Genomic DNA, 12,838 nt, shown 5'->3' on the forward strand with positions numbered 1-12,838 from the left:
AAGCGCTTTTCTCCAGTAGTATAGCACCTGCACTACACCTCCTGTATAAGGTTTGTAAAGCGCTTTTCTCCAGTAGTATAGAACCTGCACTATCCCTCCTGTATAACGTGTGTAAAGTGCTTTTCTCCAGTAGTATAGCACCTGCACTATCCCTCCTGTATAACGTGTGTAAAGTGCTTTTCTCCAGTAGTATAGCACCTGCACTACACCTCCTGTATAAGGTTTGTAAAGGGCTTTTCTCCAGTAGTATAGCACCTGCACTACACCTCCTGTATAACGTTTGTAAAGGGCTTTTCTCCAGTAGTATAGCACCTGCACTACACCTCCTGAATAACGTTTGTAAAGGGCTTTTCTCCAGTAGTATAGAACCTGCCCTACATCTCCTGTATAACGTGTGTAAAGCGCTTTTCTCCAGTAGTATAGCACCTGCACTACACCTCCTGTATAACGTTTGTAAAGGGCTTTTCTCCAGTAGTATAGCACCTGCACTACACCTCCTGTATAACGTTTGTAAAGGGCTTTTCTCCAGTAGTATAGCACCTGCACTACACCTCCTGTATAACGTGTGTAAAGCGCTTTTCTCCAGTAGTATAGCACCTGCACTATCCCTCCTGTATAAGGTTTGTAAAGCGCTTTTCTCCAGTAGTATAGCACCTGCACTATCCCTCCTGTATAACATTTGTAAAGTGCTTTTCTCCAGTAGTATAGCACCTGCACTACACCTCCTGTATAAGGTTTGTAAAGCGCTTTTCTCCAGTAGTATAGCACCTGCACTATCCCTCCTGTATAACGTTTGTAAAGTGCTTTTCTCCAGTAGTATAGCACCTGCACTACACCTCCTGTATAAGGTTTGTAAAGCGCTTTTCTCCAGTAGTATAGAACCTGCACTACACCTCCTGTATAAGGTTTGTAAAGCGCTTTTCTCAAGTAGTATAGCACCTGCTCTACACCTCCTGTATAACGTGTGTAAAGTGCTTTTCTCCAGTAGTATAGAACCTGCACTACACCTCCTGTATAACGTGTGTAAAGTGCTTTTCTCCAGTAGTATAGCACCTGCACTACACCTCCTGTATAACATTTGTAAAGTGCTTTTCTCCAGTAGTATAGCACCTGCACTACACCTCCTGTATAAGGTTTGTAAAGCGCTTTTCTCCAGTAGTATAGCACCTGCACTATCCCTCCTGTATAACGTTTGTAAAGCGCTTTTCTCAAGTAGTATAGCACCTGCACTACACCTCCTGTATAACGTGTGTAAAGCGCTTTTCTCCAGTAGTATAGCACCTGCACTACACCTCCTGTATAACGTGTGTAAAGTGCTTTTTTCCAGTAGTATAGCACCTGCACTACACCTCCTGTATAACGTGTGTAAAGTGCTTTTCTCCAGTAGTATAGCACCTGCACTACACCTCCTGTATAACGTGTGTAAAGTGCTTTTCTCCAGTAGTATAGCACCTGCACTACACCTCCTGTATAAGGTTTGTAAAGGGCTTTTCTCCAGTAGTATAGCACCTGCTCTACACCTCCTGTATAACGTGTGTAAAGCGCTTTTCTCCAGTAGTATAGCACCTGCACTACATCTCCTGTATAACGTGTGTAAAGTGCTTTTCTCCAGTAGTATAGCACCTGCACTACACCTCCTGTATAACGTGTGTAAAGTGCTTTTCTCCCGTAGTATAGCACCTGCACTACATCTCCTGTATAACGTGTGTAAAGCGCTTTTCTCCAGTAGTATAGCACCTGCACTACACCTCCTGTATAACGTGTGTAAAGTGCTTTTCTCCAGTAGTATAGCACCTGCACTATCCCTCCTGTATAACGTGTGTAAAGTGCTTTTCTCCAGTAGTATAGCACCTGCACTACATCTCCTGTATAACGTGTGTAAAGTGCTTTTCTCCAGTAGTATAGCACCTGCACTACATCTCCTGTATAACGTGTGTAAAGTGCTTTTCTCCAGTAGTATAGAACCTGCACTACACCTCCTGTATAACGTGTGTAAAGCGCTTTTCTCCAGTAGTATAGCACCTGCACTACACCTCCTGTATATCGTGTGTAAAGTGCTTTTCTCCCGTAGTATAGCACCTGCACTACACCTCCTGTATAACGTGTGTAAAGCGCTTTTCTCCAGTAGTATAGCACCTGCACTACACCTCCTGTATATCGTGTGTAAAGTGCTTTTCTCCCGTAGTATAGCACCTGCACTACATCTCCTGTATAACGTGTGTAAAGCGCTTTTCTCCAGTAGTATAGCACCTGCACTACACCTCCTGTATAACGTGTGTAAAGTGCTTTTCTCCAGTAGTATAGCACCTGCACTACACCTCCTGTATAACGTGTGTAAAGTGCTTTTCTCCAGTAGTATAGAACCTGCACTACATCTCCTGTATAACGTGTGTAAAGTGCTTTTCTCCAGTAGTATAGCACCTGCACTACACCTCCTGTATAACGTGTGTAAAGCGCTTTTCTCCAGTAGTATAGCACCTGCACTACACCTCCTGTATAAGGTTTGTAAAGCGCTTTTCTCCAGTAGTATAGAACCTGCCCTACATCTCCTGTATAACGTGTGTAAAGCGCTTTTCTCCAGTAGTATAGCACCTGCACTATTCCTCCTGTATAACGTGTGTAAAGCGCTTTTCTCCAGTAGTATAGCACCTGCACTACACCTCCTGTATAACGTGTGTAAAGTGCTTTTCTCCAGTAGTATAGCACCTGCACTACACCTCCTGTATAACGTGTGTAAAGTGCTTTTCTCCAGTAGTATAGAACCTGCACTATCCCTCCTGTATAAGGTTTGTAAAGCGCTTTTCTCCAGTAGTATAGCACCTGCACTACACCTCCTGTATAACGTGTGTAAAGCGCTTTTCTCCAGTAGTATAGCACCTGCACTATCCCTCCTGTATAAGGTTTGTAAAGCGCTTTTCTCCAGTAGTATAGCACCTGCACTACACCTCCTGTATAACGTGTGTAAAGCGCTTTTCTCCAGTAGTATAGCACCTGCACTATCCCTCCTGTATAAGGTTTGTAAAGCGCTTTTCTCCAGTAGTATAGCACCTGCACTACACCTCCTGTATAACGTTTGTAAAGGGCTTTTCTCCAGTAGTATAGCACCTGCACTACACCTCCTGTATAAGGTTTGTAAAGCGCTTTTCTCCAGTAGTATAGAACCTGCACTACACCTCCTGTATAAGGTTTGTAAAGCGCTTTTCTCCAGTAGTATAGCACCTGCTCTACACCTCCTGTATAACGTGTGTAAAGCGCTTTTCTCCAGTAGTATAGCACCTGCACTACACCTCCTGTATAAGGTTTGTAAAGTGCTTTTCTCCAGTAGTATAGCACCTGCACTACACCTCCTGTATAACGTTTGTAAAGCGCTTTTCTCCAGTAGTATAGCACCTGCACTACACCTCCTGTATAACGTGTGTAAAGCGCTTTTCTCCAGTAGTATAGCACCTGCACTACACCTCCTGTATAAGGTTTGTAAAGTGCTTTTCTCCAGTAGTATAGCACCTGCACTATCCCTCCTGTATAACGTTTGTAAAGTGCTTTTCTCCAGTAGTATAGCACCTGCACTATTCCTCCTGTATAACGTGTGTAAAGCGCTTTTCTCCAGTAGTATAGCACCTGCACTACACCTCCTGTATAACGTTTGTAAAGGGCTTTTCTCCAGTAGTATAGCACCTGCTCTACACCTCCTGTATAACGTGTGTAAAGCGCTTTTCTCCAGTAGTATAGCACCTGCACTATTCCTCCTGTATAACGTGTGTAAAGCGCTTTTCTCCAGTAGTATAGCACCTGCACTACACCTCCTGTATAACGTGTGTAAAGCGCTTTTCTCCAGTAGTATAGCACCTGCACTACACCTCCTGTATAACGTGTGTAAAGTGCTTTTCTCCAGTAGTATAGCACCTGCACTACACCTCCTGTATAAGGTTTGTAAAGCGCTTTTCTCCAGTAGTATAGAACCTGCACTACACCTCCTGTATAAGGTTTGTAAAGGGCTTTTCTCCAGTAGTATAGCACCTGCTCTACACCTCCTGTATAACGTGTGTAAAGCGCTTTTCTCCAGTAGTATAGCACCTGCACTACACCTCCTGTATAAGGTTTGTAAAGCGCTTTTCTCCAGTAGTATAGCACCTGCACTACATCTCCTGTATAACGTGTGTAAAGTGCTTTTCTCCAGTAGTATAGCACCTGCACTACACCTCCTGTATAAGGTTTGTAAAGGGCTTTTCTCCAGTAGTATAGCACCTGCTCTACACCTCCTGTATAACGTGTGTAAAGCGCTTTTCTCCAGTAGTATAGCACCTGCACTACACCTCCTGTATAAGGTTTGTAAAGAGCTTTTCTCCAGTAGTATAGAACCTGCACTACACCTCCTGTATATTGTGTGTAAAGTGCTTTTCTCCAGTAGTATAGCACCTGCACTACATCTCCTGTATAACGTGTGTAAAGTGCTTTTCTCCAGTAGTATAGCACCTGCACTACACCTCCTGTATAACGTGTGTAAAGCGCTTTTCTCCAGTAGTATAGCACCTGCACTACCCCTCCTGTATAACGTTTCCGCATCCTAAATATCTGTGACCTTCAGTCTAATTTATTTGCGCATACACTTACAAAACCTTAGTAACCGCCATTATCCATGTGTGAGTGCGCTTTGTGTTACCGTGTGTCTGCTGTTAGTGGGGTCAGTACTATGGCGAGCCTGCCTTCCAGGGGGACAGGGTGTCACACCTGGTCACGCCCCTGCCGGGTCACATGATAGGGCAGTCCCCATACCTGAAAGGGTGTCACACCTGGTCACGCCCCTGCCGGGTCACATGATAGGGCAGTCCCCGTACCTGACAGGGTGTCACGCCCTCTGCCGGGTCACATGATAGGGCGGTCCCCGTACCTGACAGGGTGTCACACCTGGTCACGCCCTCTGCCGGGTCACATGATAGGGCAGTCCCCGTACCTGACAGGGTGTCACGCCCTCTGCCGGGTCACATGATAGGGCGGTCCCCGTACCTGACAGGGTGTCACGCCCTTTGCCGGGTCACATGATAGGGCGGTCCCCGTACCTGACAGGGTGTCACGCCCTCTGCCGGGTCACATGATAGGGCGGTCCCCGTACCTGACAGGGTGTCACGCCCTCTGCCGGGTCACATGATGGGGTGCACACAACTTACCACACAGCACTTACCTTACTAGGGATAAACTGGCAGCGTCTTTTCCGGAGCAACCGCACGGCCTGGGACACGTCTACGACGCCATCACTGCGGATCTGATCACAGAGAAACAGGCCGGCGCAGAACAGTCCGCAGCGGCTCGCACCGTCACTGCAGACATACACAGGCGGATCGTTATTATCAGTGTCTGCAATCACTTCCAAAGCTGCAGACAATTCTGCTGGTACAGCATGTCCTATACTCCAGTCACACCCAAACCTGCAGACACACTTCTGCTGTTACATCATGTCCTATACTCCAGTCACATACAAACCTGCAGACACACTTCTCCTGTTACATAATGTCCTATACTCCAGTCACATACAAACCTGCAGACACACTTCTGCTGTTACATAATGTCCTATACTCCAGTAACATACAAACCTGCAGACACACTTCTGCTGTTACATCATGTCCTATACTCCAGTCACATACAAACCTGCAGACAATTCTGCTGGTACAGCATGTCCTATACTCCAGTCACACCCAAACCTGCAGACACACTTCTGCTGTTACATCATGTCCTATACTCCAGTCACATACAAACCTGCAGACACACTTCTGCTGTTACATCATGTCCTATACTCCAGTCACATACAAACCTGCAGACACAATTCTGGTGTTACAGCATGTCCAATACTCCAGCCACATCCAAACCTGCAGACACACTTCTGCTGTTACATCATGTCCTATACTCAAGTCACATACAAACCTGCAGACACAATTCTGGTGTTACAGTATGTACTATACTCCACTCGCATCCAAAGCTGCAGACACAATTCTGCTGGTACAGCATTTCCTATACTCCAGTCACATCCAAAGCTGTTCTTACAGTTCTGGGTGCTGCCCCCTGCTGGTTTGGAATGTACACAGGGGTATATACCACACACTGACCTGCAGGTGACCAGGATGTGGCTGTCCGCCATCTGCTGTTGACGTTTTTCCACGTCCCCGATCAGGGTGACGAGGGCGGACGGATTGTGAGGGAGATCCCGCTCCAGGGGCCACGAGTCCAGCTGCCACAGCGTCACGTCCAGGGCAGAGTCCAACATCTGGAAGATCATGTGATCCAGGAACACAGTAACCAGCCAATCACTGGGGACATCAGTCACATGACCGTCTACACTCACCTCGCCAGCCCTCCTCACACTCAGCGACGTCCGCCTGTAGCCGTTCTCTGACTGATTGACAGTCGCCATGACGATAAAGCCCCCATAACTGGATTCTCCCCGATGTGGCCAAAAGTGCAACAAGCCGATCTGCGGGCGAGACGTCCAAAAAGATGATATTATTACACGGGGCCCTGAATCCAGAGGGTCTGTTACAATGTGTCAGTGTGAACAGCGCTCTGTGAGCTCAGCACTGCACATATCTCTCCTGTCCAGAGGGTCTGTTACAATGTGTCAGTGTGAACAGCGCTCTGTGAGCTCAGCACTGCACATATCTCTCTCCTGTCCGGAGGGTCTGTTACAATGTGTCAGTGTGAACAGCGCTCTGTGAGCTCAGCACTGCACATATCTCTCCTGTCCGGAGGGTCTGTTACAATGTGTCAGTGTGAACAGCGCTCTGTGAGCTCAGCACTGCACATATCTCTCCTGTCCGGAGGGTCTGTTACAATGTGTCAGTGTGAACAATGCTCTGTGAGCTCAGCACTGCACATATCTCTCCTGTCCGGAGGGTCTGTTACAATGTGTCAGTGTGAACAGCGCTCTGTGAGCTCAGCACTGCACATATCTCTCCTGTCCAGAGGGTCTGTTACAATGTGTCAGTGTGAACAATGCTCTGTGAGCTCAGCACTGCACATATCTCTCCTGTCCGGAGGGTCTGTTACAATGTGTCAGTCTGAACAATGCTCTGTGAGCTCAGCACTGCACATATCTCTCCTGTCCAGAGGGTCTGTTACAATGTGTCAGTGTGAACAATGCTCTGTGAGCTCAGCACTGCACATATCTCTCCTGTCCAGAGGGTCTGTTACAATGTGTCAGTGTGAACAGCGCTCTGTGAGCTCAGCACTGCACATATCTCTCCTGTCCGGAGGGTCTGTTACAATGTGTCAGTGTGAACAGCGCTCTGTGAGCTCAGCACTGCACATATCTCTCCTGTCCGGATGGTCTGTTACAATGTGTCAGTGTGAACAGCGCTCTGTGAGCTCAGCACTGCACATATCTCTCCTGTCCAGAGGGTCTGTTACAATGTGTCAGTCTGAACAATGCTCTGTGAGCTCAGCACTGCACATATCTCTCTCCTGTCCAGAGGGTCTGTTACAATGTGTCAGTGTGAACAATGCTCTGTGAGCTCAGCACTGCACATATCTCTCCTGTCCGGAGGGTCTGTTACAATGTGTCAGTCTGAACAATGCTCTGTGAGCTCAGCACTGCACATCTCTCTCCTGTCCGGAGGGTCTGTTACAATGTGTCAGTGTGAACAGCGCTCTGTGAGCTCAGCACTGCACATATCTCTCCTGTCCAGAGGGTCTGTTACAATGTGTCAGTGTGAACAATGCTCTGTGAGCTCAGCACTGCACATATCTCTCCTGTCCAGAGGGTCTGTTACAATGTGTCAGTGTGAACAATGCTCTGTGAGCTCAGCACTGCACATATCTCTCCTGTCCGGAGGGTCTGTTACAATGTGTCAGTGTGAACAATGCTCTGTGAGCTCAGCACTGCACATATCTCTCCTGTCCAGATGGTCTGTTACAATGTGTCAGTCTGAACAATGCTCTGTGAGCTCAGCACTGCACATATCTCTCCTGTCCAGAGGGTCTGTTACAATGTGTCAGTGTGAACAGCGCTCTGTGAGCTCAGCACTGCACATATCTCTCCTGTCCAGAGGGTCTGTTACAATGTGTCAGTCTGAACAATGCTCTGTGAGCTCAGCACTGCACATATCTCTCCTGTCCAGAGGGTCTGTTACAATGTGTCAGTCTGAACAATGCTCTGTGAGCTCAGCACTGCACATATCTCTCCTGTCCAGAGGGTCTGTTACAATGTGTCAGTGTGAACAGCGCTCTGTGAGCTCAGCACTGCACATATCTCTCCTGTCCGGAGGGTCTGTTACAATGTGTCAGAGTGAACAGCGCTCTGTGAGCTCAGCACTGCACATATCTCTCCTGTCCGGAGGGTCTGTTACAATGTGTCAGTGTGAACAATGCTCTGTGAGCTCAGCACTGCACATATCTCTCCTGTCCAGAGGGTCTGTTACAATGTGTCAGTGTGAACAATGCTCTGTGAGCTCAGCACTGCACATATCTCTCTCCTGTCCGGAGGGTCTGTTACAATGTGTCAGTGTGAACAGCGCTCTGTGAGCTCAGCACTGCACATATCTCTCCTGTCCAGAGGGTCTGTTACAATGTGTCAGAGTGAACAGCGCTCTGTGAGCTCAGCACTGCACATCTCTCTCCTGTCCGGAGGGTCTGTTACAATGTGTCAGTGTGAACAGCGCTCTGTGAGCTCAGCACTGCACATATCTCTCCTGTCCGGAGGGTCTGTTACAATGTGTCAGTCTGAACAATGCTCTGTGAGCTCAGCACTGCACATATCTCTCCTGTCCAGAGGGTCTGTTACAATGTGTCAGTCTGAACAATGCTCTGTGAGCTCAGCACTGCACATATCTCTCCTGTCCAGAGGGTCTGTTACAATGTGTCAGTCTGAACAATGCTCTGTGAGCTCAGCACTGCACATATCTCTCCTGTCCAGAGGGTCGGTTACAATGTGTCAGTCTGAACAGCGCTCTGTGAGCTTAGCACTGCACATATCTCTCCTGTCCGGATGGTCTGTTACAATGTGTCAGTGTGAACAGCGCTCTGTGAGCTCAGCACTGCACATATCTCTCCTGTCCGGAGGGTCTGTTACAATGTGTCAGTGTGAACAATGCTCTGTGAGCTCAGCACTGCACATATCTCTCCTGTCCAGAGGGTCTGTTACAATGTGTCAGTGTGAACAGCGCTCTGTGAGCTCAGCACTGCACATATCTCTCCTGTCCAGAGGGTCTGTTACAATGTGTCAGTGTGAACAGCGCTCTGTGAGCTCAGCACTGCACATATCTCTCCTGTCCAGAGGGTCTGTTACAATGTGTCAGTGTGAACAGCGCTCTGTGAGCTCAGCACTGCACATATCTCTCCTGTCCAGAGGGTCTGTTACAATGTGTCAGTGTGAACAGCGCTCTGTGAGCTCAGCACTGCACATATCTCTCAAGTCCAGAGGGTCTGTTACAATGTGTCAGTGTGAACAATGCTCTGTGAGCTCAGCACTGCACATGTCTCTCCTGTCCAGAGGGTCTGTTACAATGTGTCAGTCTGAACAATGCTCTGTGAGCTCAGCACTGCACATATCTCTCCTGTCCAGAGGGTCTGTTACAATGTGTCAGTGTGAACAATGCTCTGTGAGCTCAGCACTGCACATATCTCTCCTGTCCGGATGGTCTGTTATTGCATCATTTTACAAAAGAGGCAGGCATAAAAAGTCGCAAAATGTGTGCAAACAGGGGTCTTGTATACTGGGGTCTTGTATACTGGGGGCTCGTATACTGGGGGCTCGTATACTGGGGTCTTGTATACTGGGGGCTCGTATACTGGGGGCTTGTATACTGGGGTCTTGTATACTGGGGTCTTGTATACTAAGGTCTTGTATACTGGGTGCTTGTATACTGGGGGCTTGTATACTGGGGGCTCATATACTGGGGTCTCGTATACTGGGGGCTCGTATACTGGGGGCTCGTATACTGGGGGCTCGTATACTGGGGTCTCGTATACTGGGGTCTTGTATACTGGGGTCTTGTATACTGGGGTCTTGTATACTAAGGTCTCGTATACTGGGGTCTCGTATACTGGGGTCTCGTATACTGGGGGCTCGTATACTGGGGGCTCGTATACTGGGGGCTCGTATACTGGGGGCTCGTATACTGGGGTCTTGTATACTGGGGTCTTGTATACTGGGGTCTTGTATACTGGGGGCTCGTATACTGGGGTCTTGTATACTGGGGTCTTGTATACTGGGGTCTTGTATACTGGGGGCTCGTATACTGGGGTCTTGTATACTGGGGTCTTGTATACTGGGGTCTTGTATACTGGGGTCTTGTATACTGGGGTCTTGTATACTGGGGGCTCGTATACTGGGGTCTTGTATACTGGGGTCTTGTATACTGGGGTCTTGTATACTGGGGGCTCGTATACTGGGGTCTTGTATACTGGGGTCTTGTATACTGGGGTCTTGAACATTTAATTTCCTTTTCTCATAGAAAGTTACAGAATTGTGTCTTAGAGAACAATGAACCTGAACTTCCAGATGGTTGGGGGTAGGGCCGGGCCTGGTAAGTTCTTACTGACCTGCTGCAGGTCCCGGGCCCGGTGCATCATCACCACCGACGTACACTTGTAGTCCCAGACCAGGGACCAGAAATCCTTCAGAGTCTCCTCCATGGGCAGTTGGGTGGCAATCATGACATCGTCGAGACAGTTAGACTGAAATAAAGGAGAGGCTTAGTAGTGAGGTGACCCCGAGACCTATCATGTGGGGGTCCAGGAGCTGGGGCCCATTGATCCCTGGAGGAGGTCAGGGTGTCAGACACATTGCTTCATTCACTGCAGCCATGTGACAGAACAGGGCTCCAGGGAAAGTCCTCTGTCACAGAGGTTGGGGTCCTTTGTTCTTGTTGGGGCCACAGTCCATGGACTCCTGTATGTCATATCTACCGCAGCAGAAGTTTGACATGTAGGTTAATTTTATGGTGGGGTACATATTCTAGAAGCATCCTCCTTACATTTACAAAAACAGCGTTGATGTACCCGGGGGTGCTATCTCTTGTCAACGATGACAGCAGAATGGGACGAGAGTGGTCATCTAGGGAGAGAAGAGAGACACAGGAGAAGTCAGTCTTTACCAGTCCTCATCCTTCACCTCACTGAAGAATCACAAAAAACACAAAGAAAACAACAAAATAGTCCAAAAACCACCCAAAAAAATAAAACATCCAAAAACCACCCAAACACCAAACTGTTCAGATACCACCACAACAAATAAACCATCCAAATACCACAAAAAAACCACTGAAACAAATCTGTGCAAATATCACCACAAAAACCATCTAAAAACCACCCTAAAAATTAAGATAGTATACCCCAAAACAAAAACCAAACACGCAACACCCAAAAAGCAAACTGGTCACTGTTGTGGAAAAAATATTGTTCGCCGTATGGTCGACATCTATCCTATGGAGATGCGCAGATTCGTTCGCATTCACATCTGCGCAAAGACTTTCGTACGATGGTCTGGTCGTCCCGACCTGTAGCTGATTTGTGCCCGGCCTGGTATTACTGCAGGATACCAGTGTCATGGCGCCGGCTGAGGCGGGAGGGACGGGGACTGTCGAACAAAGGTTTCTTCATCCACGAGGATAAGCGCGGCAACGGAAAAGGCGCGAATATGTGTGCGAACGCGCGAACATAAGTTTGCGCGATCATTCACATCTTCGCCAGCCAATCACTTCATACCATAACCTGTCTCCTCATTGGTCAGGATTGTAAGACCGCCTTCCAGCCAATCACCTGTCTCCTCATTGGTCATGATTGTAAGACCGCCTCCCATCTTCTGGTATAAATAATCCTCGCCTAGCCGTTGGAAGCAGGCACATTATTGGAACCTACTTGAGAACGTCTCTGTGATGTTATTTTGGAGGAATTGCGCACACATCGACGCACACTACACCAAGGATTTCCCGATTGTACTTCTGGCGGTCGTTTTCGGTTGTGAGAATGAGACAAAGGAGCAACCACCCCTTAGACTAAACCAGGCGATATCAGTCACCAACCACCCCTTAGACTAAACCAAATACCACCCTAAATGCTAAATGGGTTAAATACCACCCCAAGAACTAATCCAGACATTAACCAGCCAAAACTTAAGCCAGGGGTGTGAGGGTGTCAGTCCTCCCGCACATAGAAAGGGGTGTCAGTCCTCCCGCACATAGACAGGGATGTCAGTCCTCCCGCACATAGACAGGGGTGTCAGTCCTCCCGCACATAGACAGGGGATGTCAGTCCTCCCGCACATAGACAGGGGAGTCAGTCCTCCCGCACATAGACAGGGGAGTCAGTCCTCCCGCACATACACAGGGGTGTCAGTCCTCCCGCACATAGACAGGGGTGTCAGTCCTCCCGCACATAGAAAGGGGTGTCAGTCCTCCCGCACATAGACAGTGACGTCAGTCCTCCCGCACATAGAAAGGGGTGTCAGTCCTCCCGCACATAGAAAGGGGTGTCAGTCCTCCCGCACATAGAAAGGGGTGTCAGTCCTCCCGCACATAGACAGTGACGTCAGTCCTCCCGCACAAAGACATGGATGTCAGTCCTCCCGCACATAGACAGGGGAGTCAGTCCTCCCGCACATACACAGGGGATGTCAGTCCTCCCGCACATACACAGGGGATGTCAGTCCTCCCGCACATAGACAGGGATAGACAGGGGTGTCAGTCCCCCCGCACATAGACAGGGGACGTCAGTCCCCCCGCACATAGACAGGGGATGTCAGTCCCCCCGCACATAGACAGGGGATGTCAGTCCCCCCGCACATAGACAGGGGATGTCAGTCCCCCCGCACATAGACAGGGGATGTCAGTCCTCCCGCACATAGACAGGGGAT

General features: G+C 48.5%; 1 protein-coding gene across 1 annotated transcript in view; it reads right to left on the minus strand.

Annotated features, from left to right (window-relative positions):
- The window catches only part of LOC120991958 (receptor-type tyrosine-protein phosphatase kappa-like), a 307,712-nt gene that overhangs the window by 16,412 nt on the left and 278,462 nt on the right, over positions 1 to 12,838 (minus strand). The window contains exons 27-31 of the mRNA XM_040420706.1: positions 10,962 to 11,041; positions 10,528 to 10,662; positions 6,335 to 6,463; positions 6,099 to 6,256; positions 5,180 to 5,315 (exon numbers count right to left, since the gene is read on the minus strand). Of these exons, the coding sequence (XP_040276640.1) occupies positions 5,180 to 5,315; positions 6,099 to 6,256; positions 6,335 to 6,463; positions 10,528 to 10,662; positions 10,962 to 11,041 (638 nt within the window). The remainder of the gene's footprint in view (positions 1 to 5,179; positions 5,316 to 6,098; positions 6,257 to 6,334; positions 6,464 to 10,527; positions 10,663 to 10,961; positions 11,042 to 12,838) is intronic.

Source organism: Bufo bufo, chromosome 2 (assembly GCF_905171765.1).
Source record: "Bufo bufo chromosome 2, aBufBuf1.1, whole genome shotgun sequence".
NCBI classification, from domain to species: domain Eukaryota; kingdom Metazoa; phylum Chordata; class Amphibia; order Anura; family Bufonidae; genus Bufo; species Bufo bufo.